The sequence below is a fragment of the Hibiscus syriacus genome, unplaced genomic scaffold, assembly GCF_006381635.1.
Source record: "Hibiscus syriacus cultivar Baekdansim isolate YM2019G1 unplaced genomic scaffold, ASM638163v2 tig00110393_pilon, whole genome shotgun sequence".
In the NCBI taxonomy this organism is placed as follows: domain Eukaryota; kingdom Viridiplantae; phylum Streptophyta; class Magnoliopsida; order Malvales; family Malvaceae; genus Hibiscus; species Hibiscus syriacus.
Window position 1 is genome coordinate 582,822 of NW_024062721.1, and position 26,867 is coordinate 609,688.

A 26,867-nucleotide genomic window follows, 5' to 3' on the forward strand; every position below is an offset into this window, starting at 1 on the left:
AAAACCCAACGCCTAAAGGCTATTGCTAATGATTTACGTAAAAATAAGAAAGGATTGTACATTCACCACTAAACGGTGGAATTCATTGCATTAGATACAAATTGATTTTGATGTATATACGCTAGATGTGCAGTCGTCAGTTTTACAATTTTCAACTATTCTGTCATCAACTTAAGTGTACCAAAATTGGTTCCTGAATGCTCACTCGATATCTTTCACCGCATCCTGCACCATCACAATCCAGGCAACAAATATCAGATGAGTAATTCGGAAGGGGAAAGGACACAATTCATTTTCACTGCCGACAACCTGTCGTGTGAGATTTTAGGCAACCACTAATCCTAACCTGCCCCGTGCCTCTTGGAATTGGAACTCGAAAGTAAGTTATCAAATGAAATTTGGACTGATGACATGAACATTGGCAATAAAAAGGTCAACAGTACGACAAGTTATCCAAATGACATTACCTTTGCAAGCTGCGTCACATAAGCTGCTGCTACAGCAGTGACCAGCAGTCCGAGTCCAAGTGTCAATATACCATTTCCTCCACTGATCCCGAACTCTGAATCCTCGTGCTGAAAAGGTCCCAAAAGGAGAAAATTATAAGTCATTTGATAAAACCAGAACTCAGGCAACTGCATGATAACTAACCATAACACCAAAAATAGGTGCAAGTGTCATGGGGTCATTACCCTCTTCCCAAAAGACATGGATAAAAAATATGAAGTTTGAATGACTAAAATTGTATCATATAGATTACGTCGAAAGGAATATAAATGTGAACTTACAATAATTGCTCGACCGAATGCACCGGCACTGACATAAGCCCATGTTCCTGGAAGCATCCCCAGCCAACTACATGACAACCATTGATTCAGTTTGGAGAAAAAAGTGGATAGCAGGTAGACTTCTTCTAGCAAACTTCTATTTCCCAATTCAAAGGCGATAAGTGTTTTACCAAATACCAAGTTGGTTTTACATCATAATCTAACCTTTAGATCATAGCAAGCTGTAGGCTAAACAACTGTCCTTTAGGTCCCTTTCTCTTCCCATAATTGAGGATTAGGGACCTCTTCTCAAAACTCCAGCCACTTTTGGCAAACATCATGGAAAGCTCTTAGGAATTCGTTTATTAATGATAATGCAAATATAACAAATCTTGATCATTCCAATTGAATAAATGTTTTTTAAACTGAAAAGTAAAAATAATTTCAGGATCATTCTAATTTATATGAGAAAATGCGGTGCAGTTGGCGATCAAACCAGCAGAATCTTATATCAATTTCAGTCAAATAGAGACACGGAGAGAATTTTAAAACTGCAGTAGCGAGAGCATGCCTGAAACATTTAGAATAACAATCCTAGCCCTTCTTTTACAAGCTGATAAATTAATTTTCTTTAATAACAAAATTTTACAAAAAGTTGGTAAGCTGAAGGTAGATGCAACTATTTGTCAATTTAGTGAATCATGAATATCTCTTCAATGGCATTTAAACATCACAACAAACATAAAAGCAAGCACACATTTTCAAAGATAAGAAGCAAACCTTCCCAACATATGGCACAAACTTCACAGATGTTAATCCATAGAGATAATTCCCCAGTGAAAATGGGAGCAAAGGACTCAATCGAAGGAGGGTTACAACTCTGAAGCCATTTTCTCCAATTGCTTTGTCAATTGCAAGGAACTTTTTGTTCCCTTCAACTAGTTTTAGAATTCGCTCACGAGCAAAATATCTAGCAATCAGAAAGGCAACACTTGCCGCCACCTAAAAGATCAAAGGAATATTAATACACAAGTTCCAGCGCACTTGCATTCTCTCCTCTCCTGTATTAGGAAGATAACAAACTTACTGTTCCGCTGATAGAGACTAAAATGGTGCCAATGACAGAGCCGAAAAGAAGACCAGCAGACATGGTCAATGGAATGGCAGGAATAGCAAGAACCTACAACATACAACATAACAAAATGACTTACAAGCGTTAGACTGCATAAAAAACTAGAAAAAAAAGTAACTCATTGTTGGGAGTCGAATAGCACCAAATAAAAAAGGTAAAGCACAAAAGATGATAATTGATGCTTACTTCCAATCCTGCATAAACTGCTACAAACAAAGCATATCCAACAGGTCCATAACCTGTTTATTGAGGAAACCCACCATTAAAATTCTAGACCACGTTCATTACGTGAAAGAAAGAAAGCACGAAGCCCCTAACAAGTACGTTCTACTAGTCTAATCTGAAATTCATTCCAAGCACCATATGCTATTTAAGGATTTTTCACAGTGCAGATAACTTCAAACGCAAAATTGTAAATGGTTTAAAGTTGCACGAATTACAGTGTTAAAATTTCTTTAGTGGATAAGAAGATACATGTAAATCCCAAATCAATAAGAAAAACGTAGAAAGATTAAGCAAACTAAATCAGCAAATTCAAATAATGATCTAAATAAATCAATTCCGATTTCAAAGAGACCCAATTAACAAAAACAAATACCGAATACAGCGATAAGGTCCGGACTTCATGAAGTATAATACCTTCAATGAAAGTGGAGAACTGATTCAAGAAAGCATTGATTTGATCCTTGTAGATGTACCCGGAAAAACCAAATCCACCAACAACACCCACAAGTAAAACTCCAGCCAAAAGGGTACCTTTAAGCGCAGTGTCCCCTTCGATTTCTCCATTATTACCATCCCCATCCCCTTTGATTTTATCGTCATCATCGCCTTTGGGGTTGAGGAACCACCTAAGACTCTGTGGAGCATTGGGCGGACTCTTTTGAAGGGACTGCTGCTTGTTTGTTTGTCTGAGGGAAGAACAAGGCTTGAATAAGTGGAAACGCTTGTTGGGTTTGAAGCAGCTGTAGAGAAAGGAATTGGAAGAGGAGGAAGGAGGAGGAGGAAAATAACAAGAAGAAATGCACGGAGGTCTCAAGTTAAGGAGAGCGCGCATTTTAAGGCGGATAACAAGGGCCGAAACAGTACAACACAACACAAACACGAGTAGGCGCGCTAATGTCTGGAGCTGAATGCTGAAGCTGGTTTTGTTGAGGAAAAGAGAATGATGGCGTGGGCATCTAGGACGTTCAGGGTTGTGGCTCGGAGATTGTCTGCCTCACATCATGCCACGTCTTTCTATTGATACCAAAAATTATCAGCCTAGAAGATTTCCCCCCCCCCCTGTTATCCTTCTCCAATTATCAACGTTACTTTATAGAAAAATAGTGTTTAAGGAATTGAAATTTTGATAAATTATTACCTTTTAATGTTTTATTTGCTTGTTGAAAAGATTTTATTAGATAAAAAATTTAATTAACTAATAATTAATATACACTATTATGTAAAAATTTGTATATATTTAATGTCTAATGTGTCATATTATATATATATATATATATATTAAAGAAAAGTGGGTCTAATTAAAAACATCTTCTACCAATACGTGGTTGAGTTCCTATAAGGGGAAAAAGTGCCCAAAAATACATTAATCAATCCGGAATACAAATCATTTTTTATAACAATTGCAAGAAAAGTCGGATACTCGACCTCAAAAAAGAAGGAAACATTATAATCAAGAGCTCGTATGAGCAACTATATTTGTTTCACTACATACATACGTAACAAAACATCTATTAAACCCATTACATTTGTCTCGAATAGGTTGTAGAAGGACGTCCATCTTAGACTCTACAGTCATCCCACTATTAAACAGATTGACTACCGTAGTAGAATCCATCTCAATAATAATAGAGAAAATAACCTCAGTGACAAAAAATGCCTTATAATATACGATTTTAACCAACTTTTTTTGGATTTACCAAAATGACCAACTAAATCGCAATGCGATCGATAATTCATAACGCGATCTCCGGTATCGCAAATCAGTTTCCAGATTCGCAACGCGATTCTGACTATCGCATTGCGATTTCCCAAATTCGCGTTGCGATTTTCCTGATTCGCAATGCGAATACGTAAATCGCAACGCGATTACGTAAATCGCAATGCGAATACGTAAATCGCAATGCGAATCTGACTATCGCAATGCGATTTACATAGCGCCATTCGTATTAACGCGTATTTTTTTTAAATTCCAAATACGAATATATTAATATATCGGAACACTGAACCGTCCACAGTATATCCCGTAATCGCAACTCATAACCTAAAACCCTATATCACAACTCAGTCTCATCTCTATCTCTCACTCTCTAAGGCGTCAGCCGTCCCTATCTCTGACGAAATCAGTCCCCACGACGATAACAGTCTCCATCTCCGACGAAATCATTCACGGTCAGAAATATAAAATCAACCAAATCAACCACCGAGGGTTAGTTTTTTTAATTATTTTTATTTTGAAATTTTTGCATTATTATTAGGTTTTTCATATTGAAATTGATGATAAGTTTACTGGTGTTTTCAATAATAGATTAACCATTTCACTTAGATTGCTTATTATATTCATTCGATTGCTGCCAATATTGCTAAACTGTTTAGTCTTTAACCCTGCGAAGTTAGTATTTGTCTTTGTTTTGTCTTTTGGTTGAAGTAATGCAATCCATTCAAGTTTCTTTCAATTTTAGTATTTGAAACCGAGAATGACTATCGCAACGAGTGAATCGCAACGCGAAAATGACTATCGCAATGCGAATTTGACTATCGCAACGAGAGAATCGCAATGCGATTTTCATTTCGCGTTGCGATAGTCAAATTCGCGTTGCGATAGTCATTTTTGTGTTGCGATTTTCATTTTCGTGTTGCGATTTAAAGTTTCAGAAACTATTCTTCTTCTGCAAATTGAAACTTGAATGAATTGCATTACTTCAACCAAAAAACAAATACTAAATTCACAGTATTGCAAATTTAAGTTTGAAGAATAAACTACTACTCTTTATTGTTCATATCTTCACAGTGTAGTTTTTGGTATATCTAAATTGGTATGTTTATTGTTTTTGCAGAACTTTTTATTCAGCTCAATTGACCTTAAGAAATAAAGTAAGCCTGGCCAAAACAATTGCGTCGAAGCTTTCACCTGCACAAAAAAAAAATTTGAGGATACTTGCTTCGGGCCATGGCTGAAAGTACAACATCCGGGTGGAGATGCTATGTTGACCCATCTGTTTCTTCAAACCATGACTAGCGATCTACCAGAGACTATACAACGTCGTGATGAAGAGATATGGTTTGATTTTCCACCGGTGTATACGTGCTTTGGGCGTGAGGAGTTTTGCTTAATCACCGGTCTACGCTTCGGACACGATGATGTAGATCGGTACACTAGACATATTACCCGCCTATCATGGTTTTCCCGGGTTTTTCCTGAGCAGTCAACGGAGATGTCGAATTTACACGTGGAAGACTTGACGAGATTATTGAATAAGAAAGATGGTTTTACTCGGATGGATGACGTCGATGTTGTCCGAGTATGCCTTCTAATACTTTTGCAAGCCGACTTTTTAGGCAGAGAGGCCCGACAACCTATTCCTAATGATCTAATTAAATTGGTAGAGGACATAAATGCATGGAACTTGTTTCCGTGGGGTTCGTATCTATGGAGAGATACATGGAATAAGTTGCCGTCTGCCTTTAATGATCGGAAAAGTTTGCGTGGTGATGGTTCCAAATACACTTTGTCAGGCTTTATTTGGGCCTTTAAGGTAATAATTTTTATATAATGTTTCCAAAATTATAATTAATTCTTTAACAATTACTAATGTTTGTTATTATATTGTTTGTAGATTTGGATATTTGAGGCATTTCCCGCCATGCAGACATATGCATTAAAAACTTCTAATGATATTCATAGGGCTATTTCCTGGAAGAGGAAACGATCCTTGCAGCAATGGGAAGATTTACTACCGTATACTACAATAAATAATGTAAGTTAACACAAATACTACCATATGTTTATAAACAAGTTATTACTAGTACACGTTTAACTTTGTTTGAGCTTTTATATTGTTAGGAGGCCAACACTCCATTACAGAGACTGACACCCATGGAAGCTGAGCTTGCCACTGATTGGTAGCAAGCTAGTAAGCTTTTTTTTGATGGCACGGATGATGAGCAGCCACCACTTCGAGAGCCATCACCTCACCCAGAGCCATCACCTGATCGACCCGAATATACACCTCCACAATGAGAGTCATCACCTATTCTATCACATCATCGAGCCTCTTCTCCACCATCACCTCATGATAGGCGACCGCAAAGATGCCACGACGTTTATCTCCCTGTTCTCCACCTCCAACAGATGAGTTAGGGGAGTTACGTAATGAGGTCAATGCCTTGCGTGAGGAGGTCGGTACTTTACGCGATGACAATGGTGCATGGCGTGTTGAGGTGTCTACTTTACGTGGTGAGGTAGCAGCTCTACGTGAGATTGTAGCATTGTTGCAGAACGAGGTTCATACTCTACGCAACGAGGTAAGTTTAATATTTTCATATTTAACTTGATGATAATTTACTCGTAATTTCACTTAGATTGCTTAGTAAATTCATTGGTTGATGCCAATACTGTTTAACTGTTTATTCTTTAACCCTGTGAAGTTAATATTTGTTTTTGGTTATCTTTTGGTTGAAGTAATGCAATCCATTCAAGTTTCAATTTGCAGAAGAAGAATAGTTTACTATCGCAATGCGAAAATGACTATCGCAACGCGAAAATGACTATCGCAACAAGAGAATCGCAATGCGAAAATGACTATCGCAATGCGAAAATGACTATCGCAATGCAAAAATGACTATTGCAATGCGAATTTGACTATCGCAACGAAAGAATCGCAATGCGAAATGAAAATCGCATTGCGATTCTCTCGTTGCGATAGTCAAATTCGCATTGCGATAGTCATTTCGCGTTGCGATTTTGTTGTTGCGATTTCATTTCGCATTGCGATTCTCTCGTTGCGATAGTCAAATTCGCATTGCGATAGTCATTTTCGCATTTGATAGTCATTTCGCGTTGCGATTTTAAGTTTCAGATTCTATTCTTTTCTACAAATTGAAACTTGAATGAATTGCATTACTTCAACCAAAAGACAAATACTAACTTCACAGTGTTGAAATTTAAGTTTCAAGAATAAACTACTACTCTTTATGTTGTCATTGAACCTGCACTAAACCTATATGTTGTCCTTTTAAATGTTTATATAAGTTCTTACTTCTGGAATGTTATCTGATGCTTTTATGAACAATGATATAATATGACTTGGGTGAATACCGTGCAAGTTTGAAATATATTTGTCTTTGTTCTCACTGTTTAATATCTGTCTGTTATTACTGATTTATATATTAATTTATTTTTAGCGGCCCGCTAAGGTGGATGCTCTACGTCGGGTTTTTCTTGCAAGACGGAGTTAACGCATCAGACGGTGTGCACGTGCCATTACGTCTCCGTTCACCCCAATAGTGCGAAGAATCCGTAAGAAAAAGCCCGACTCACCTGTCATCGTTCAAGAGGCCTCCCCTATCGTTCAAGAGGCCCCTATCATCCCTCAAGAGTCCCCTCACACCGTTCAAGAGGCCACTGTCATCGTTGAAGAGGTCCCTCCCAACATTCTAGAACCCGATTCACACGGCGTAATATATCGAATTATTGAGAAGCCCCCTCACGTGCCGGACATGATGGATGACTGTTGGCTTTCGTATAAGTTACCAGCCAGTACCATTCCGGCAGATGAAGTGGAGAGGAAAAAACTACCGTAAACAATTCTGGATAATACCCTTTGGGCTAAGACCGCAGTTGATTTTTATCTACATGAGCGGAGCCAAGGGTGTTATGCTGACATATACAAACTCAACGATGATATGTATTTGTTGATTGAACGGTCTTGGTGGGGTGTATTATTAGGGGTTGAAGACAACGTCTATTTCGATGGGGGGTAAGTCTTATATTTCTTATATTTCAGTTTGATTAATTTTTTTTAAAATTTATGTAATTCACTAATATATGTTTTTTTGTAAAACAACATATTGATGCATGGGTGACACGTCTTCTAATTGTAAGGAAATTGAAGAAAAATATTAAAAAACGCGATATACAATTATGCCGACGTCTTTTCACGTAGTTCACTTGAAGAATCAACGACTGGAATCATATGTGTTGGCTAATGGACAAGCTAAACTTTATCCTGCATGGTGGGAGGTCGATAAGGTTAGTATATTTGTTTAAATATTTTAAAGGTGTTCTTAAATAAGTGCGCAATTTGAATTATTACATTTCGATGCAGGTGTTTATCCCTGTTTTGGACCGTACTCATTGGCTTATCGTCGAGCTTCAGCTCCTATCCCTAAAGACAATAGTATATGACAGTATGATAATTACATATCATTGTCTGATTTGAGAGATATGATTAAGGGATGGAGCTCTCATTTGGCTAAATTCTGGATGCAATTGATTATTGGACTAAGTCTGGAAACAAGAAGCCAAAGAAGTTCAATGTTACAGTTATCAGAGATGAGACCGCGCCACAACAAACGAAGGAAGCCAGAGGGGATTGTGGTCCTCTCGTATGCATGTGCTTGGAGCGTTTGACGACAGAAGTACACATTTCTACCTCCACTGATAGAGATAGAGGTGCAGTAGGCTTGTGGTTTTACTTTTATGGCTAGAGCGATATATGCGAGACGCTGCCTACCTGCATCCGCGTTATGAAAGTGTCCATAAACAATTTGTAAGTCAAATGCAAGTATTGTTAAACATATTTATCTTTTGGGTGCAAAAGTTGATTTCATTATTATTTTTGATTGTTTAATTGATTTGTAAAAGATGATTTGTAATGTTGATTGTTTAATTGATGTGTACATAATATTTGTGCTTGTTTAATTGATTGAAATGTAATAGTTGATTTGTTGATTTCAATCTGTATTATGTTGAATGCAAAACAGACTATCGTACGAGAGAATCGCAATGCGAAATGAAAATCGCAACGACTGAATTTCATTTTTGCATTGCGATTCACTCGTTGCGATTTTCATTTCGCATTGCGATTTTCATTTTGCATTGCGATTATCTCGTTACGATAGTCCTTTCCGCGTTGCGATAGTCAATTCCGCATTGCGATAGTCATTTCCGTGTTGCGATAGTCATATTCGCGTTGCGATTTCCGCTTTACGATAGTCAAATGAATGTCTAATAAGTGATAACAACTGAACATATCATAGCAATGTTCAAACTCAAGTTACTAATACATGCCTAACTGAAAATGTTAAAAGTTCACACATAATATACACATAATACAACGTTTGCATTTAAAAATCACCTAAGTTAACAGTCCCAAAAGGTGAAGCCGGTTGTGATTGGGATTTTGATGAGGATCCATATTTTGGTAGAGGAAAAGATGATTGTGATGGCACTGGTGATCACATGTCAACCTTATGACCACTTTCCTTGCACCGACTACATGTCGATCTCTCTTCTCTTCACCCTTAGACGGTATCGATCGTGACTTTTTGGTCGGCCAGGTAGCCTTCCGTCCATGGCTGGTGGCAAAACTGTTTGTAAGTCATCTGGTATGTCCCACTCAGAAGGATGTGGAATAGGGTAGACAATCTCGCCATAAGTCTGTCGATATACTTCTGTAGTGTAGCAATCCATAGCGTATGTGCTTGAATCATCTTGGTTTAGATGAAGAGAAACTTTTATAACATGGTCACACGGATAACCAGATGTTTGCCATTTCATACACTACACGTCTTTGCATTTAGATCGACAAGCCCATTTAAGTTATTATCCAGTACTTCAAACAAAGTGTTTGAACATGGTTCAACTCTCCATGACGTTGACTTCACACACGTTTCGTTATCTTTTTTTTTCTGTCCATGGTGTAACACGATGTTCCAATGTTCCTGTAAATTTAAATAAAAATATATTAAAATATATGATAAGTTACGAATTTAAAGAAATAATACTGCATGGTTTCTTTTCTTGTATACCACTGTTGAATAGAGGCTCGAAAAAACCCATTAACATAGTAATGGTAATTTCTGGGAATGACGACTTAGAGCGTTGATTGATTCTGCACTATTAGACGTCATGAAACCATATCTTGCTCCAAGTTGATGTACTCTTGACCATCTGTCAAACCCGACATCTTCTAGTGTTTGAGCACATGAGGCAAAACAACGTCTTAAACGTTATATGCTTATTAAATCCACTTCCCGATAAGCTTTTACAGCCTTCCAGTATGTCCATTTGTGATTTTTTATACCAGCAGACCTTGATTTTAGATTTCTATACAAATGAACACCACAAAGTCCATGAAAAGCATCTGGGAAACACCTTATAACAGCGTTGTCAATTGAGTTTGCCCTATCGGATATGATTGTCAGATTGCTAATAGGACCTATGCAATCCCTAAGATGCCCCATAAACCATGTCCATGAATCAGAGGTTTCAGATTTGCCAACCCCGTAAGCTATTGACAGTATCCCATTGTTAGCATCCATGGCTACTGCTAATAAGTTTACTCCAAAGTATCGACCTTTTAAATGTTCTCCGTCAACTATATAACTGGGCGCATGCAATAATAACGAACGAATCTACAAAATATACACAAGAAATATACTATTGACAGTATCCCATTGTTAGCATCCATGGCTACTGCTAATAAGTTTACTCCAAAGTATCGACCTTTTAAATGTTCTCCGTCAACTATAATAACTGGGCGCATGCAATTAATAAACGAACGAATCTACAAAATCATATACACAAGAAATATAATCATTTAAATGTGAAATGCATGTAACTAACAAAAATGAGTCAACAAAATTATATTGATTTACTAACCGCAACACCAATGACGATAAACAGCAACTCAAAGCGTCCATCTCTATCTGTTTTGATATGAGTTACCGACCCAGGATTTTTCAGCTTTAAATTGTGACAATAAGCCGACAGTTGGGCAAACGATGCTTCTGGCGATCCCCTCAACAATTCCAAGGCATAACATTTGGCTCTCCAAGCTTGAGAATATAAGATACTAATCTTGAACCGAGCATTCATGTCAGTCATAATTTCATGTCCCCGATATACCCTACCATTCAAAAACATTAACTCAGCCAGAAAACCACCCAACACCTTTTTGTTTGCCTGTCTATGGTGAGGAAAAACTTGGGTTCTTGAACATGTATGTTTATCAATAAAAGTCCTAACTTGAAACATTTCGCAATCTTTTATCCTCTTTGCAATCATACGCCACATACAGTTTTTGTCAATCATACACCTTGTTTCGAAATGATCTTTGCTTGATTTGTTAACTTTTAGTTGATAGCCATCTTCCACACATTTCGTATACAAAGCTATCTTCAAGTCTTCCTTTGTATCAAAACAATCATCTTTCTTGATACGAATAATTTTTGTGTAACAATCAACTGCTATCTTTACCAACTCTTCTTCCAGTATCTGAAGTAATTTTGGCATATTCCAGTTATACTCCCGTGGTATTTTCTTCGGGGACTTTTCTTTGGGGATTTCTTCTTCTTTTTTTTCTTCTTCAGTGTTATATAAATTACAGAATGGATGTTCAACATGTTCATTTACAGTCGTAACTTCCTCCTCATTATCATCAACAACATCTTCCTTGGCAACGGCTGTTTCATCATCAAAATTCGGGTATTGACCAATATCAAAATCATTACACGCATGGTCTGTTTCTTCTTATGAAAAATCATCAAAATCCGAGTATTGACCAAGATCAAAGTCCGGGTATTGACCAAGATCAAATTTCGAATACTGACTAGTACTCATAATTTTTTCTGTTGGCTCATCATCGTCTAACTGGTCAATACGAAAACCGGAATTTGGTGCTGAAAGTTGGTTGGGATTTGGATTAGGGAAAGGTTGTGGGTTTTGAGATTGTGTTTGGTATTGGAAATGTGGTGAAACAATATTTGATTGGTGATGAAATTGTGGTGGAACCATTAAATTTTGAGCACCATAAACTGGGGTTGAAAAACTTAGTTGAATACTACCCGCTACTGACCCAACTTCACTACTTCTAGGTTCAACAACATACAATGTAACATCATCACTTGAAACATAAATGTAAGCAATGAATCGTTCAACATCTTCATTGTCGGTTAACAAATAAACTTTACCATTTCTCTGATAAGATAGCCTAAATCCACTTAGGGACTCTAAATTCAATTTATTTGCAACACGTAACATTAGAGTTTCATAAGTTAACTTTTTTAATGACAGTTTTAGTTGAAGATTCATGGGTAAAGGCATATATTGTAAAACACCATGAACATTCTCCCATGACCCTCCAAAACACAAATCTATCGAAACATGATCAACATTAGATGATTTCATTATTGTAAATTAATTTACTAAACAAACGAGCTGCGAAACTAAAACCTGTTGCCGGATGAGGAAGGATGTCGTTGGATATAGGAACCGATGTCGCCGGAGAGAGTGATAGATGGAGATGGAATGAGTTGCGATTTAGGGATTTATGTTATGAGTTGTTGATGCTGCGTAGTTATATACCCAAAACATTTGTGTTGCGAAATTAAAACCTGTTGCGAATTCAGAAATCGAGTTGCGAATTTGAAATTCAGTATTGCGATAGTCAGAATCTCGTTGCGATTTACAGATTCGCATTGCGATTTACGTATTCGCGTTGCGATTTACATATTCGCGTTGCGAATCAGGAAAATCGCAACGCGAATTTGGGAAATCGCAATGCGATAGTCAGAATCGCGTTGCGAATCTGGAAACTGATTTGCGACACGTGAGATCGCGTTGCGAATTATCGATCGCATTGCGATTTAGTTGGTCATTTTGGTAAATCCAAAAAAAGTTGGTTAAAATCGTATATTATAAGGCATTTTTGGTCACTGAAGTTATTTTCTCATAATAATATCTCGTCATCCCTCCTCCATGGCCATATTAACAGCTGCACCAAGACTATAGAGTTACGCTAATTCTGCCTCATAAATCCCACCAAACGTGGTAGTCAGCCCACCGAGTACAACTCTAGAGGCATCACGAGCAACAACACCCACGGTTGTCATCGATGTCACTAGATTGTACGCACCATCCGTATTTATCTTTATAGTCTTATCAGGTGTCAGTCTCCAATGGTTGGGGTTAGAAACCTATGCCAAACAAACACAAGGATTCTTTTGTGCAGCGAGGAAGTCGGCATGCAACACCTTTGCATTGGCCACGAGGACCCAGGCTAGTTGTACGCGACCATCATGACCAAAAAATTTCGTTCATTCTAGAGATTCCATAGGAGAATTAGGAACCCCGTAAACTTATCAAGACCAAGCGCAACAAGAGCTGATTCTAACCATGATAAAGGAGACTGATCAATAAAGTTAAGAAACATACCTAATAGACTTGCAATCCGGTATACTTCCTTCGCAAAGGAACAATCCCGAAACACATGCACTATGGTTTCAATATCCAATTTACATAATCGGCAAATCCCATCACCTAAATCAGCCCGTTGCACCTTATTACCAATCGGTAGTGCCTCCCGCGCCAAACGTCAAGCAAAGATACGTACCGTTGGAAAAGTTCGTAACTTTGCTACCACTCACCAGAGATGAGAGATTGTTGCAGTTGTACGAGTTAGTAGTCGGAGCCACCAGTAGATGGAACGGATCGAATACATACCTGAGTCATGGTTCGCCCACACGATACAATCCGCAAAGCAAAGGGCGATCGGCGTTTGGAGAATCTGGTCAGCATCTTGTTTGTCAAAAAAACGCACACACATTGTCCTGTCTCCACCGTGGCTGCTCTGGATGCATGAAATCGCTGTAGCTTACATCCCGAAGTTGTGAGATATTGTAGTTACCTGCAAGGGTTAAAGGTTTCGTCCCGTCCCAATTATCATGAAATAGACAGATGTTGCTGTTACAACCTACCCTCCAAAAAAACGTTGGATGTAATTCTTGTAAGGTCTTATATAGCCCTTTTCAGGCGTACTAACTCCTATTTCCCAATTTCGAATGTAAGAGATCCACATCCGAGTAATACTTAGCCTGGAGTACTCGAAAAAACAATGACTCATGTTCCTTAATAAGTCGTCATAATTAATTTCCCAGCATTGCCAAATTAAATGATTTAATGTCTGGAAAACCCAAGCCACCTACCCTCTTCGCTTATAAATATCATGACATGAGACAAGCGCCTAGCCTCTTTTATCTATTTTCCCAGTCCACCAATAGCGGCACATGATTCCGGTAATCTCTTTCAACAAGTTTTTCGGTTGCAGATAACAAGAAACGGCATATTGAGGAAGAGTTTGAGCATTGTTTCAAGAAAACCTCTCTACCCCCATAAGACAATAGTCGTTTTGTCCATCCCGTTACTCTTGTCAATACCTTGTCACGTAATATTCGAACGTTAATGTTTTATTCTTACCTATGTGTAAGGGCAATCCCAAATAATGTCCAATAATATCTACTTCCATAATGCCAAATATATTTGAAATCAAAGCACGATGTTTAGGCAGCGTGGTTGGACTAAATTATATCATCAATTTTGTTAGGTTACTTAGTTGTTCAGAGAAAACGACATAGAGAGTTAGAGTGACATGGTACATATTATATATTATTAACTAAAGGGACATAACATATGTTATATCATCACTTTAGATGATATAATACATGTAACGTTATTATTTTAGATGACATAATATATGATGTGTCAATAATTTAACATGTCTAAAATATTATATCAATAATATATATTGATCATTATTCAATTAATAATTTTCATAAAACAAGTTGTGCTCAAAGAAATTCAACCATTCATTCAGGTTCAACAAGATAAGAAATGAGTCAGTACTAAACAATACTACTACCACCGACCAAAGGTTGTTTAGGTTAAGACTAGATTGTGTTGTCTTGGGTTGTTTATATGGATAATTAATCGAATCGTTTAGCTTAAACGGCCAGTTAACCATCATTACAAGATTGTTTTTAACAGTAACATAATCATTAAGAATAGGTATTATTACGATTCGATTACAATTTAACCTAAGATTAACCTATATAATTATTTTTCAAAAATAACACCACATGAATGTTTTAAAGTTTTATAATTCATACTACAAAAAATTGTAACAATTAACATATACTTACACCGTGTAAGTGAATAAAATAAAAAGCGTAGCACATATACATACTTGTAATGATGTGAACATGTACATCTCTTAATATATGATACATAAGAATAAACACATAATAATATTGGAGTACGTATGTTTCTATAATTTTAAAGAAATAAAACATTAAAAAGTCATAAAATTTTTCAATGGAAAACTCTAATGAGCAAACCCTAATGAGAGAATATCACCAAAAGACAATAAAGCCCCACCGATGGACCCTCCCCGTCTGCCACTGAAAGTCTCTTCGAATATTGGCTCTAGCGTCTCTGAGATAGAAGGGATCACCATTGCAATTTCTGTAGCTTTGGAAAGACCCGGTTCGCCTATTGAGAATTCTCATGCCGTAAAGAAAGGCATGAACACTGGGGAGACAATAGAAGTGATCTCTAGCGATATTATGAATGGCATTATGATGGCTGTGGATTTTGTTTCTGGGATAGTTGATGACAAGAATGAGTCTGAGACTGACAGTGAGGCGATACCCGGTAGGTTATCGTATGCGGGCGTGGTCTTTGGAAGTTCCCAATAGCTTGGGGTCTCTGAACCTGTCCCGTGTCTGGATGAAGTCTTTGTTGAAGAATGAGAGGTCGTCCTTGATACTAGTAGACCAATCTCATCTGTTGAGTTCTCTGAAAAGGTCCATGAGCATAATGATCACAGTATGGGCAGATCGATCATTGTTCGTCTTCTTGGTCTTAAGATTGGGTACAAAACACTTCTTGATCGGATTAAAATGTTATGGAAACCTAAGAGCCAATTCCAAGTGGTGGATTTTGATAGCGATTACTACATTGTTATGTTCGCGAATGGATAATACTATATGTATGTCCTCACAGATGGCCCATGGATGATGTATGGCAGTTATCTAACAGTACAACCATGGAGCGTGACTTTTCCATATCTGAAAAGTTTCTGTCTCAAGTAATTGTATGGGTGCATATTCCTAAATTGCCTTATTGGTATTACTCGAAGACACTTTTTAGGTTTATCGCTGAAGTCATTGGGAAGGTAGTCAAGATAGATTATAACGTTTGTTGTTGATCGTGGAAGGTTTTCTAGGTTAGCAGTTATGGTTAACCTGAATAAACCTCTTATTTTGAGTATTCGTATTGATGGATACGTTCGACAACTAGAGTATGATGGACTTCAACAAATTTGTTTTAAATACGGAACATTAGGTATGTTTATGAAATGCGTGGTCGTCAGAAGGTAACACCTCAGGATCTAGATTTCACGTTTGGAGACAGTTAGTGATACAAATAATGGGGTGAATGAGGTAACACCAGTCTGGGGAGCTCAGAATCTGTTGCATAAACAGGCTTCAAATAAGGACTCAACCAGCAATCAAACTACTAATCACAAAGGGAAATCAAGTATGTTTGCTACTCCCAAGGCAGCTCAACTTGTAAGTAATAATCAAGTGATGAATGATCAAGCTCAACTTGTTGTTCTGCTTCCGGTTAACACAAAGACTCCCTTGGTTACTTTTCATGAAATTTCAGTCAGTAAGGGTCACCATTCGGCAGTAACTATTGTGGATGATGGATGTAACACCCTAAACTCGATTGGGCCTAAAGTGCCACATTGCGGGGCAACCCCTGATTTTTAAAACCTGCTCGTTTTCTTTTAAAAACATACTCATGGTATTATAAATAAAACATACATAACTGTTATAAAAATATTTTATAAAATCGGAGCTCCGTGACACCTAATTTAAAACAAATAATACATCTTAAGGTTTACAACTCAATACATAAGTAAGATTCTATGAATACACATTCCCACTAAAGCTACAGTATAGTTCTCTGAAAAAGATGCTGGAAATCCTATTGATACGGTGCTTCACGACTAGAAAACTGTGAACGGAAAACATCCGAAGGCTGAGCTTACAAAGCCCAACAGTATACTCGTTAATCTAGAGCAGTATTAAGAGTTTCAAAAACACAATCATGCTAAAGACATGGTACCAAGTAGTAGGTACATTCATGATCTAAATCAAGTGCTACCTACTTTAGGTTTTACTGTTTTATCACTAGAGTAGGGGTCTCACACTTCCCTTTGTCCTATGCTAAGGGCCTTGCCATGAGTACGCCTCTAAAGGGTCTTTAACCCTAATGATTGTAATTGCTACACATTATCTAAATGTGACACATATACTCATGTGCATTATCTGAATGCAAACCAGATCGTACTTTGCATTATTTGAATACAAATCTGACTAGTATCCAGTCTTACATAATCATCAGACACTAGCTAACTGAGGGAACTTTGTGTCACATAGAATTAGTGAAATTCCCACTAATATACGGAATGATATCCTGGTCCTCATATAGCCATCAGGTAGATCACATGTGCGAACCCGATATTACCTAGCATCGGTACAATTCCCACTCAACGGAAGCATTGGCTCGGCCTCACATAGTCTTCAAGCAAACTTTAGCATATCTGACGTACTGAACTGATGGGACTATATACGTATAATTGAAACAAATATGAGGTAGGTCTAGTGGTGTGGTCAAAGGAATTTCACATACATCTCAGGACAACACACTAGCCTACCTTGAATAATCAAGTCTCAGGGTAAGAACTGGAATTTTACGTACATCGAAAACTTACATCCCTAGCTTAGTTGGACACACTAAAATGAGATCATCCTCTCACTAATTGTTACCTCGCTCGTTCTCTCACCTAAAATTTATACAAAGGCTTATTAGTCTATTACTGTTGTTATTTATTAAGTTGATTTATCTTGATCATTCATTACTTGAGGGTAGTTTAGGCGTTCTCTATCTCTGGGGAGTCTCTATGTGTTTCGTGGTCTTTCAATGACTATTGTATCTATTGTTCACTAGCTATGATATTGACTAGCCCGATACCTGACTTGGGTTCATTACTGGTAGTGATACTTTAATCGTTCTTGTAACATCCTTAATATTGGGTTAGTAACTAAATGTAAAGTTTCAGAATTTGGTATTTAAAGTGGATAATGAATGTTCAATGACTTTTTTGAAAATATTTTATGAATTATTGTTAATAATTTATTAGATGAAGTAAAGGGCAAAATAGTCATTGACATGAAAGATTTTTATTTTCCTTTATAATATAAGGAAACCCACGTGGAAGAATGAAGAATGCAAACAAGCTTCCAGAGTTCTCTTCTTCTTCAGCCGTGAGCCACCATAACAAAGGTGAGTTTTGTGGTTAGTTGATTATTTGTTGAATTAAAGGTTGGTTTTGATCATTAGATGATAACTAAGCTTAAGGAAATCTTAAGTTATCTTAAAATCAAAGATAAATGAGTTAGGAAAGATTAAAGATTTGGAGTTCTTGAGTGAAATCTTGAAATAGAGTTTATAATAAGAATTGAAGTTGGATTTGCCTTATCATCAACTTAATTAAGAGATTAAAGTGATAGAATTGGATTTAGAATGTTGGAAATTTAGTATGATTCTTGAATTTTATATAAGGATGAGAGTTGGAAGTTAAGAGGTGTTGAATGGTATGAAGTGGTTTAAGTAGGTGCATGTAAGTTAGGGATGAAAGGGGTTAAATATGACACAATTAAGTTAGAATGAAGTATTTTCGTTCGTAAATTGGAATTATGGGCTAGTGTGCATTGGTACCATTCAACATGTACCGATGCATCGCTTATGTGTGCATGAGTACATCAAAATTGATATATGTCATATGTTATTATATGTGACATGATTTACATGATTACATGTATATGCGATATGTGATACTGAACTACATGAATTTATGAGAATATGATATCAGCTGTGTGATATGTTTGACATGATTGATGTGAACATATGAGAATAAAATATGAGATACGTGAATCTAATATATGTGATTACATTCATATGTGAACAAGATATGACATACGTGTTTATATGAATACATGATAAATGATATAAGTTATATGATACGATCTACATGATTACATGTTATGTGATATGATATGAACCTATGTGATATGGGTTATATGGAAAGTGATCTATGAGATCATATAAGAATGTTATACAATGATCTATGAGATCATACAAGAATGTTATACAATGATTTATGAGATCATACAAGAATGATACAAGTGATGTGAACAGTAATAAATAATAATGCACATGTTATGTGATATGAGAACTATAGGTATAGTTGGCATGCCAAGAGTCGAGGGTTACCTATGTCCTTCGGGACATATGGACAATTACATATGTTCTTCATATGGATAATGGTAATTCGGGACATATGCATAGGTCATTCGGGACATATTTTACATGCCACTCAATGGGACTTATACGAGCTGTGGTGACAACATTTGTGTGCACAACCTCAATGTACTCGCATATCTTTAGTTCTCACATGTGTACATGGGCTAACAAAGAAATAATAATAAACATATGACATATGATGTATATGCTTTTGTGATATGAATTGCATTACATGTTTTATATTAGAATGTGTGTATCATTTGATTAAAATGTTAGGTATAAAAAGATATGTTTAAAAGATATAAATGATCGTAATGTTGATAGTTGTCGAAACGATTTTTCTTAAAGGTGAAAAGGTGAGATTTTAAAAACCACATTAATTTTTAATTTACCTCTTTCAACTGATTTTTAATTTAAAAACAAATGCGATTTAAAAACCTCTCGTTTCAAAAAATTTTGGATTTCCTTTACGATCGAAAAAAAATACAGTTCAAAGAGTCGCCACTAATCTTTGATTAGGGTGTGATTGGGCACCCCAAATTGTTTGTTATTTTAAATAAAATTAATTTTTATTAAAACAACAATTAAGGTATGCGTTACCAAAATCCGAGTTCGGGAGTCGGTTACGTGCAGGGAAGGATTTGCAATGAACTTTACAAATTCGAATTTATTTTGATTTTTGATCCCATAAAATAAAGATGTAAATTTAAAAACATTCAAAAGCACGCAAATAAATTAAATTAAAATTACCAAGTCGTTTTTAGAAAGATAAAGAATGTTCGATATTTACAAATATCGAGACCAGATCTTAAAAGTTATAACAACCTTTTCTCGATAAATTTAAATAAACGAACATTTCCTTTTCTTTCGTTCCCAAATTTTAGGTGACGAATCTATTTTTTTAGTTCACTTTTGGGATATACTTTTAATTTAAAATAGTCAAAATGACTCTCTAATCAGTTAAGACAAGCCACTCAAGACAATTTTTAAATTAAAAGGGTATTACCCTTAGTCCGATTATGTAATAGGTCAAGTTATGCACGTGAGGGTATCATACAAATTGTGCAAAAAGTGGATGTCATGCCAAAATTAATTATACAAAATTTAAAATATCATACAACGTGACATACAAAAATTACATACATATATTTTAATTAAAATTATAAACCATGCATATTAACATATAATGTACAAATGTGACTTAAAATAATAAAAAAAACATATTAACTCAAAATACAAATTCACGAAATAACTATATTTAAGGACTAAACCATATTAAACAAAATTTTACTATTTTTAAATACAACAAAGTAAGAATTAAAGTGTACATGCATATATTAAATGATCAAATGTATGAAGAAATAAATCAACCTTTAGGACCTAAAATAAACATGCAAAATATAGAACTCTAATGTCTAAATGACAAAAACAAATAATCAACATTTGTGACTAAAAATTAAATAACATGCAATACAAAGACCAAATTAAAACACAACAGATTATATTTAAGGATAAAACACCAATTAACCAAAATTACTTGCAAATGTATAAACAAGCAACAAAAAATAAAAATTAAAATAAAAATAAACTAATGACTAAAAAGGAAACAATTACAAACATGAAGATCAAATTATAATCTTGGGAACTTCGATTTAGTGACTAAAATTAAATGCACGCAACAATTAATAACTTAAATTAAAAAAACAGAAAAGATTTTATTCTATGACTAAAATATAACATGCGTAAAAGTACAAGTCAAAAGCATAAACAAACAGAAACTAAATATATTACCAGTTAGGACTTAATCGAATGCGCTCAAAATATGGAGGTAAAAATAGAATGCGAAAACATCAATTCAAGGACCAAAATGAATTAAAATGAAACTTTGCGTGACCCAAATGGTAAATAACTCCTGCGCAAACGGGAACCTTAAACACCTACACGACGCCATTTTAATAAACATATATATATGTTATTTAAGTTAAAAAAAACTAGACCCATTTTATTCTTTCCCCAGCCGTTATCTCTCTCACTCTCAACTCTCTTCTCTCTCGCGCAGCGCCGCTCTCTCAGGAAAAAGAACAGAATCCCACCCCCTTAAATCGATGTCACCTGCTCCAAATGAACCCATACTGTGAAACCTCTTCACTAAAGGTAACCAAACTCTAACCCATTCCTATTGCTTTCTTTACCAAAACAAAAGGATGGCTGTTGAAGATGTTAAAAAGAAAACCCAAATCCCTTTTTATTATTTTTTTGATTCAAATGAAAAACAGAAACAAAAAGAAACAAAATTCACTAAAGTCATATTTAGAAACTACCTTGTAACTTGATTTTGATTTTGTTTATCTTATATTTTCCTTATTTTTGAGAAAGATAGAAATTATGGGAAAAGCCTTTGTTACCTTTGTTTTCTGCTGCTGATGAACCCCCTCTGTTTTCTAATGCTTTTTAATAGAGGGATAGCCCTTTATCACATTGCGTGATTTCCTCAGCGACTTAACAGCGTCTTTCATCTCCGGTGACGAACCAAGGCACTCCGATGACTTCAAATTTGGCTGGAACCCGAACCAAGCAAGGTGAACATCTTGATTATCCTATATTGAAATGATTGTTGCTTGTTTTTTTGGTTGTATACTGCTCTTTCTTTCTTTTTTTCACTGCTTTCTATTGTTAAAAACTGTGTTGCTAATAAAAAAACTGCTCTGAAATCTCATCTGTTTGTATTGCTATCAAAGGATAAATTACATGAATCTCTTTTACACACACTGTTTGATCTTTGAATCTGGGGAGAAGAAATATTCTACTCCCTGTTTTCTAATTCCCCCTTTGTTGTGTAAAAAAACAGTAAAAAAATGGTCTTTGTTTTCCCCCCTTTCCCTATGCTCCTCTCTTTCTCTATATAATCCTCCCTTTTGTTTATGAGTGGTTATTTCATTAAAACTGACCATCCACGTAAAAAAAACCCACCCCTTTTAGTTTCTATCACCTCGAAGAAAATATCCAATGGTCTCCATGTTTTTTCCTGGTTTTTAACCCCCCAAAACTATTTTCATTTACAAGTGATATATGGGCCCCGGACAAATCAAGCATCTACAGCTGCCCCTGTTTGCTCATTGTCGTATAACGAGAATAGAGCAAAGATAAAAAGATGATTGAATTTGTCCGGTCATGAAAACTTCAAGAGGTTAATCCACTCCACTGTTCCTTCAGGATAAATGAAACTTGAGAAATATTTAAATGGCGAGTCTGCTACCTATTCGTTCAGGGAGTATAGGACTCGAACAATCTTCAACAAACGGGTTTTCTCCCTATTGCTTCAGGGAGTAGAACTCGAACAATCTCCAACCAGCGGGTTCGCTACCTCTTGCTTAAGGGAGTAGAACTTGAACAGTCTTCTGCCTATGAGTTCGCTCCCTCTTGCTTCAGGGAGTAAAACTCGAACAATATTCTGCCTATGGGTTCGCTCCCTCTTGCTTCATGGAGTAGAACTCGAACAATCTTATGGTGTGATTTTGCTTCATTATTCTTTCATGAAGGCTCAACTTCGAAGGTTAAACTGATGACCCGAAGGATTTCATCATCATGCTCGAAAGACTTACTGATGGCACTTACTGATGGATTTGCTTCACTACTCTTCGGTGAAGGCTTGCAAATTACTCGAAGGATTTAATCATCATGCTCGAAAGACTTACTAATGGCCCGAAGGGCTTATAAATTGTGAAATTTTGAAAATCGCATTCTTTGTTTTCAAAAATTTCATCTTCTCAAAACATCGTTTTTTCATTTTCAAATTCATGTGAAAACATCCTACCCGAAGGTTTTACGGATGGCCCGAAGGACTTATCATCTTGCTCTAAAGGCTTACAGATGACCCGAAGGATTTAAGCATCATGCTCGAAAGACTTACTGATGGCCTGACAGGCTTATAAATTGTGAAATTTTGAAAATCGCATTCTTTGTTTTCAAAAATTTCATCTTCTCAAAACATCGTTTTTTCATTTTCAAATTCATGTAAAAACATCCTACCCGAAGGTTTTATGGATGGCCCGAAGGACTTATCATCTTGCTCTAAAGGCTTACAGATGAATTTGCTTCACTACTCTTCCGTGAAGGCTTAAGATGGTGCTTCACTACTCTTCGGTGAAGGCTTACAAAATGGATTTGCTTCACTACTCTTTGGTGAAGACTTGACTTTGCCCTAATCTCCTGTGTACAAGTCACTTTAATCGAGTGATTCCTCTCTTCATACATGAACATCTCTGTTTTTCTTCTATATCTGATGGTCATCACTTCAGAGTAATGCTTCTTCTGTGGGTTAGACCTCTCTGTTCTTCAGGTTCTGCCTCACTAAACATGATTCCATGTATTTGATGTTTAACTTCTACCTTTCAATTGTCGGGATTTTAACATCCTGCATCTTCTCTTTTCATTGGAAGATCTGTCAAAGTCAAGTGTTTATGTATGAAACACGAATGCAATGAAATGTATCAGTGTAATGCATTTTTTATGCAAATGATGTTCGTATGAAAGCATAAATGTCAATTCAATCTTCATTTGACTTCAAAGTGGCGAACTTAGTCTTCTTCTACTTGACCATTCATTCCAGGGTTTGCTTGAGATACCCATGCAACATTTCATAATTTCCAAATTGTATTTCTGAAGAGCCATCTGATTTTCTTCTATCTTCTTGTTTTCTTCGTTTTTTATCTTTATTTCGGAGAAATTGATTTCTCTCTGAACTTCTTGCTATGATCAGAAATACCACTGTGTTGCCCCATTTCCGTCCTTGGCTCAATTACGCTTTCTGAGTTGTTCTTTCAGGACTCTGCCATTGATTGATGCTCGATTGGTTTGCTTTACAAGGTAAGCTCTGTTCAAATTCACAGTTTCCCCCTGACACTTCAAGTTGTGAGACTCATTCTCAATATCTTCTTGGTCTGAATCTTGTTATCCCGACATGATCTAGGTTTCTGATCATACCCCAAAGTGGGTACTCATAGATTTCTTCATGCCTAACAAATCCTAACTTGAATGTTCTCATTCTGGTGTCACTTCACAGTGGTATTGCCAAGTATCTTGAGGGATTCTCTTCATGTTGTCATAAACACTTAAGAATTGACCAATTCTTATAAGAAAATGTCTTGCATTTTATACAATATGTGATATGTGCCCCTTCTGAATAATGAGATCATCTTCTTCTTGATGGGTAATTGACAACGTCACAAGGAAATGTTATAAGTTTCATTCTTCATTCATTTTGTTCTCTTGGACCATCTACTTCAAGATCGTGGAATGCTTCATGTTCTGGCATTGCTTATTCCTTTTCTCCAATAGAGGAATAATGAGTCTCACAAGCTTCAAGGATCTTTCACACTTGAAATGTCATGTTTGAAAATGTTTTTCCCTTTTCTCTTATTATAGGGATCAAAGAATGAAATAATTTTATAAAATATTGCCCCTTAATTCAGGCTCACAATCAAATCAAATCATAAACATGAGTTAAAAAAATATCAAAAGAATCAATAACTATTTAATTTTTCAGAGTTATGACAAGTGTCAAAATTGATGGGTTGGCTTCAGTTGGCTCCCTATTTTTTAAGGTTTCAGCCAACAAACTTATATTTCTTTCTCGGTCTTCGTTAACATCACAACATGCCCCTTCTTCTGGCTTGGTATTTTAATCGGATACAGACAAAATGACGCAACTTGCATAATCAATTACTAGACTTTATAGAACACTTCTATTTCAGTTCTCTGAAATCTTCCATTTCTTCAAACCTCGTAGACTCCTCTAACAAAGGCAGTGCAGAAATATCGATCTAAAAATGAAATTCCTGAGTGCTCATGTGAAGTTGACTATAACAGGTTTTCCTTAACTCCCTTAGTCAATTTTTACCGAAACTCCTTATTTAGAAAAACTTGATTTAATTTGCCATTGTCTGGCTAGCTGAAATCAGCTTTATTGTAATTTGCCTCTATCGGGCTAGCTGAAGGGTTCATCTCATCACAAAGTCTTTGACTTGACAATCACAGTGGAGCATACACCAAATTGCCAGGTACCCGATCAAGGTCATGGTTTGAATATAATCTATTCATAAAGCCAGGGAATTCGAGTTTCCTCTATAACCAATTGCCTTAGCGGAATAGCTTAGCTTTATTGTATATATATAATATCATCACCTTTATTAGGCTAGCTGAATTATGTCCGTAAAGTCGGGGCGTTTAACCAATTGCTCTAGAGGGACAGCTCAAGCTTTATTGTATACATATAATATTATAATTTGGGTATACGGATCCAATTTCTTAAGCTTGTCAAGAAGAACCTGTCATAGTCTAGGTGTTGTTGAAAGTCAGAAAATCTCATCGTTAGAGTTCAATTCCCAAGCAACTGTCCTAAATTAGACTCATCTACTTGACTATTCCATCATTAAAGATCATAATCATCATTAAACGTCATCAACAAAAGTGTGGTCTATTCAGTTTCGTGACATCATATGAAAAAAGATGCCTCACGTTGTCTACTCCTATACATACCTGAATACCAAACCTATTGTTCATCTCCTTATGATAGAAGAAGGCTATATCGGTCCCTGCAATAGAAGGGTATGGTGTTCGATTGTATCTTCTGGAGATAAGGTAAAGGTCTTTGTTTTATCAGGTTTCAACCTTGTCATCTTGTCAAAGATTTATAACTCTAATCATTTACAGAGTTTTTAATTCAGTAGGTATTCAAAGAATTTCAAGTTGCAAATTCGATTCAATGTTCACCATCCTCAAAGTAACATGAATTTATTTAAACATCATTATAAAAAAACTGAGAAAGGATGAAAAACAAGTTCAAACATGATGTTGCAAATGAAATAAAGCTCCATAATGAATGAAATTATCTCTTCCTAATTAGGATGCCCCATTACCCATCTAATGTTGTGGTACTTAACTCAAACGGATGTTACATATTGTTCTTTGATGCCCCACTCAAACTCGTCATCCACTGTTCCACCAATTCCTCTGTTAACGTCCCATTTGCCACAAGCATCTCTATCTCCTTTAACAGCGGCCTACAGTTTCCCGTAGAATGTCCCAATGCCCCCAAGTGGAAATCACAGACACTATCTTGATCATAGCTATGAGCAGAAGGGTCTGGTTGCACTTTCACTGGCCTCGGTGTGAGGTATTGACCTTCAATCAAATGGGGATATAGATCTGAGATAGGAGTTTGGAATACTTTCAAAGCATTTTTCGATCTTGGGACTTTCTTTAGACGCCTCGAGTAACCCGTTACCCCTTTTCTTTTACGACTTTGAGAGCTCTGGACGTGACATTCATTCACCTCATCAGCTTGTTCCTTTTGATCGATTGGGTTTTTAGAAGTGTCTTTCAAGTTTCCTTTGCTGATTGCATCCTCAATTAACTCTCCAGCTGCCATAAGATCCTTGAAGTTATTCGTCGACTTTCCCAACATTAACTCAAAGAAAGGAGCTGGAAGAGAATCGTGAAACATATATGATATTTCTTCTTCTAACAAAGG

General features: G+C 36.3%; 1 protein-coding gene across 1 annotated transcript; it reads right to left on the minus strand.

The window, feature by feature from the left end:
• Positions 1-54: 54 nt before the first annotated feature.
• LOC120123406 lies at positions 55-3,117 on the minus strand. The gene is made up of 7 exons (XM_039142304.1): positions 2,539-3,117; positions 2,086-2,138; positions 1,855-1,947; positions 1,548-1,769; positions 789-855; positions 468-575; positions 55-225 (listed from the first exon to the last, which is right to left on the minus strand). The coding sequence occupies exons 1-7, from the start codon at positions 2,954-2,956 to the stop codon at positions 167-169; spliced, it is 1,020 nt and encodes a 339-aa protein (XP_038998235.1). The 5' UTR covers positions 2,957-3,117; the 3' UTR covers positions 55-166.
• Between the last annotated feature and the right edge of the window lie 23,750 nt (positions 3,118-26,867).

What these genes read in the sequence shown, in the direction of transcription:
- LOC120123406 (XM_039142304.1), bottom strand. Translation starts at nt 2,956, where the DNA reads ATGCGCGCTCTCCTTAACTTGAGACCTCCGTGCATTTCTTCTTGTTAT. An exon ending in GTTCTCCACTTTCATTGAAG is followed by an intron (nt 2,139 to 2,538) that starts GTATTATACTTC and finishes CTCAATAAACAG; the next exon opens with GTTATGGACCTGTTGGATAT. An exon ending in CATTCGGTCGAGCAATTATT is followed by an intron (nt 576 to 788) that starts GTAAGTTCACAT and finishes GGACCTTTTCAG; the next exon opens with CACGAGGATTCAGAGTTCGG.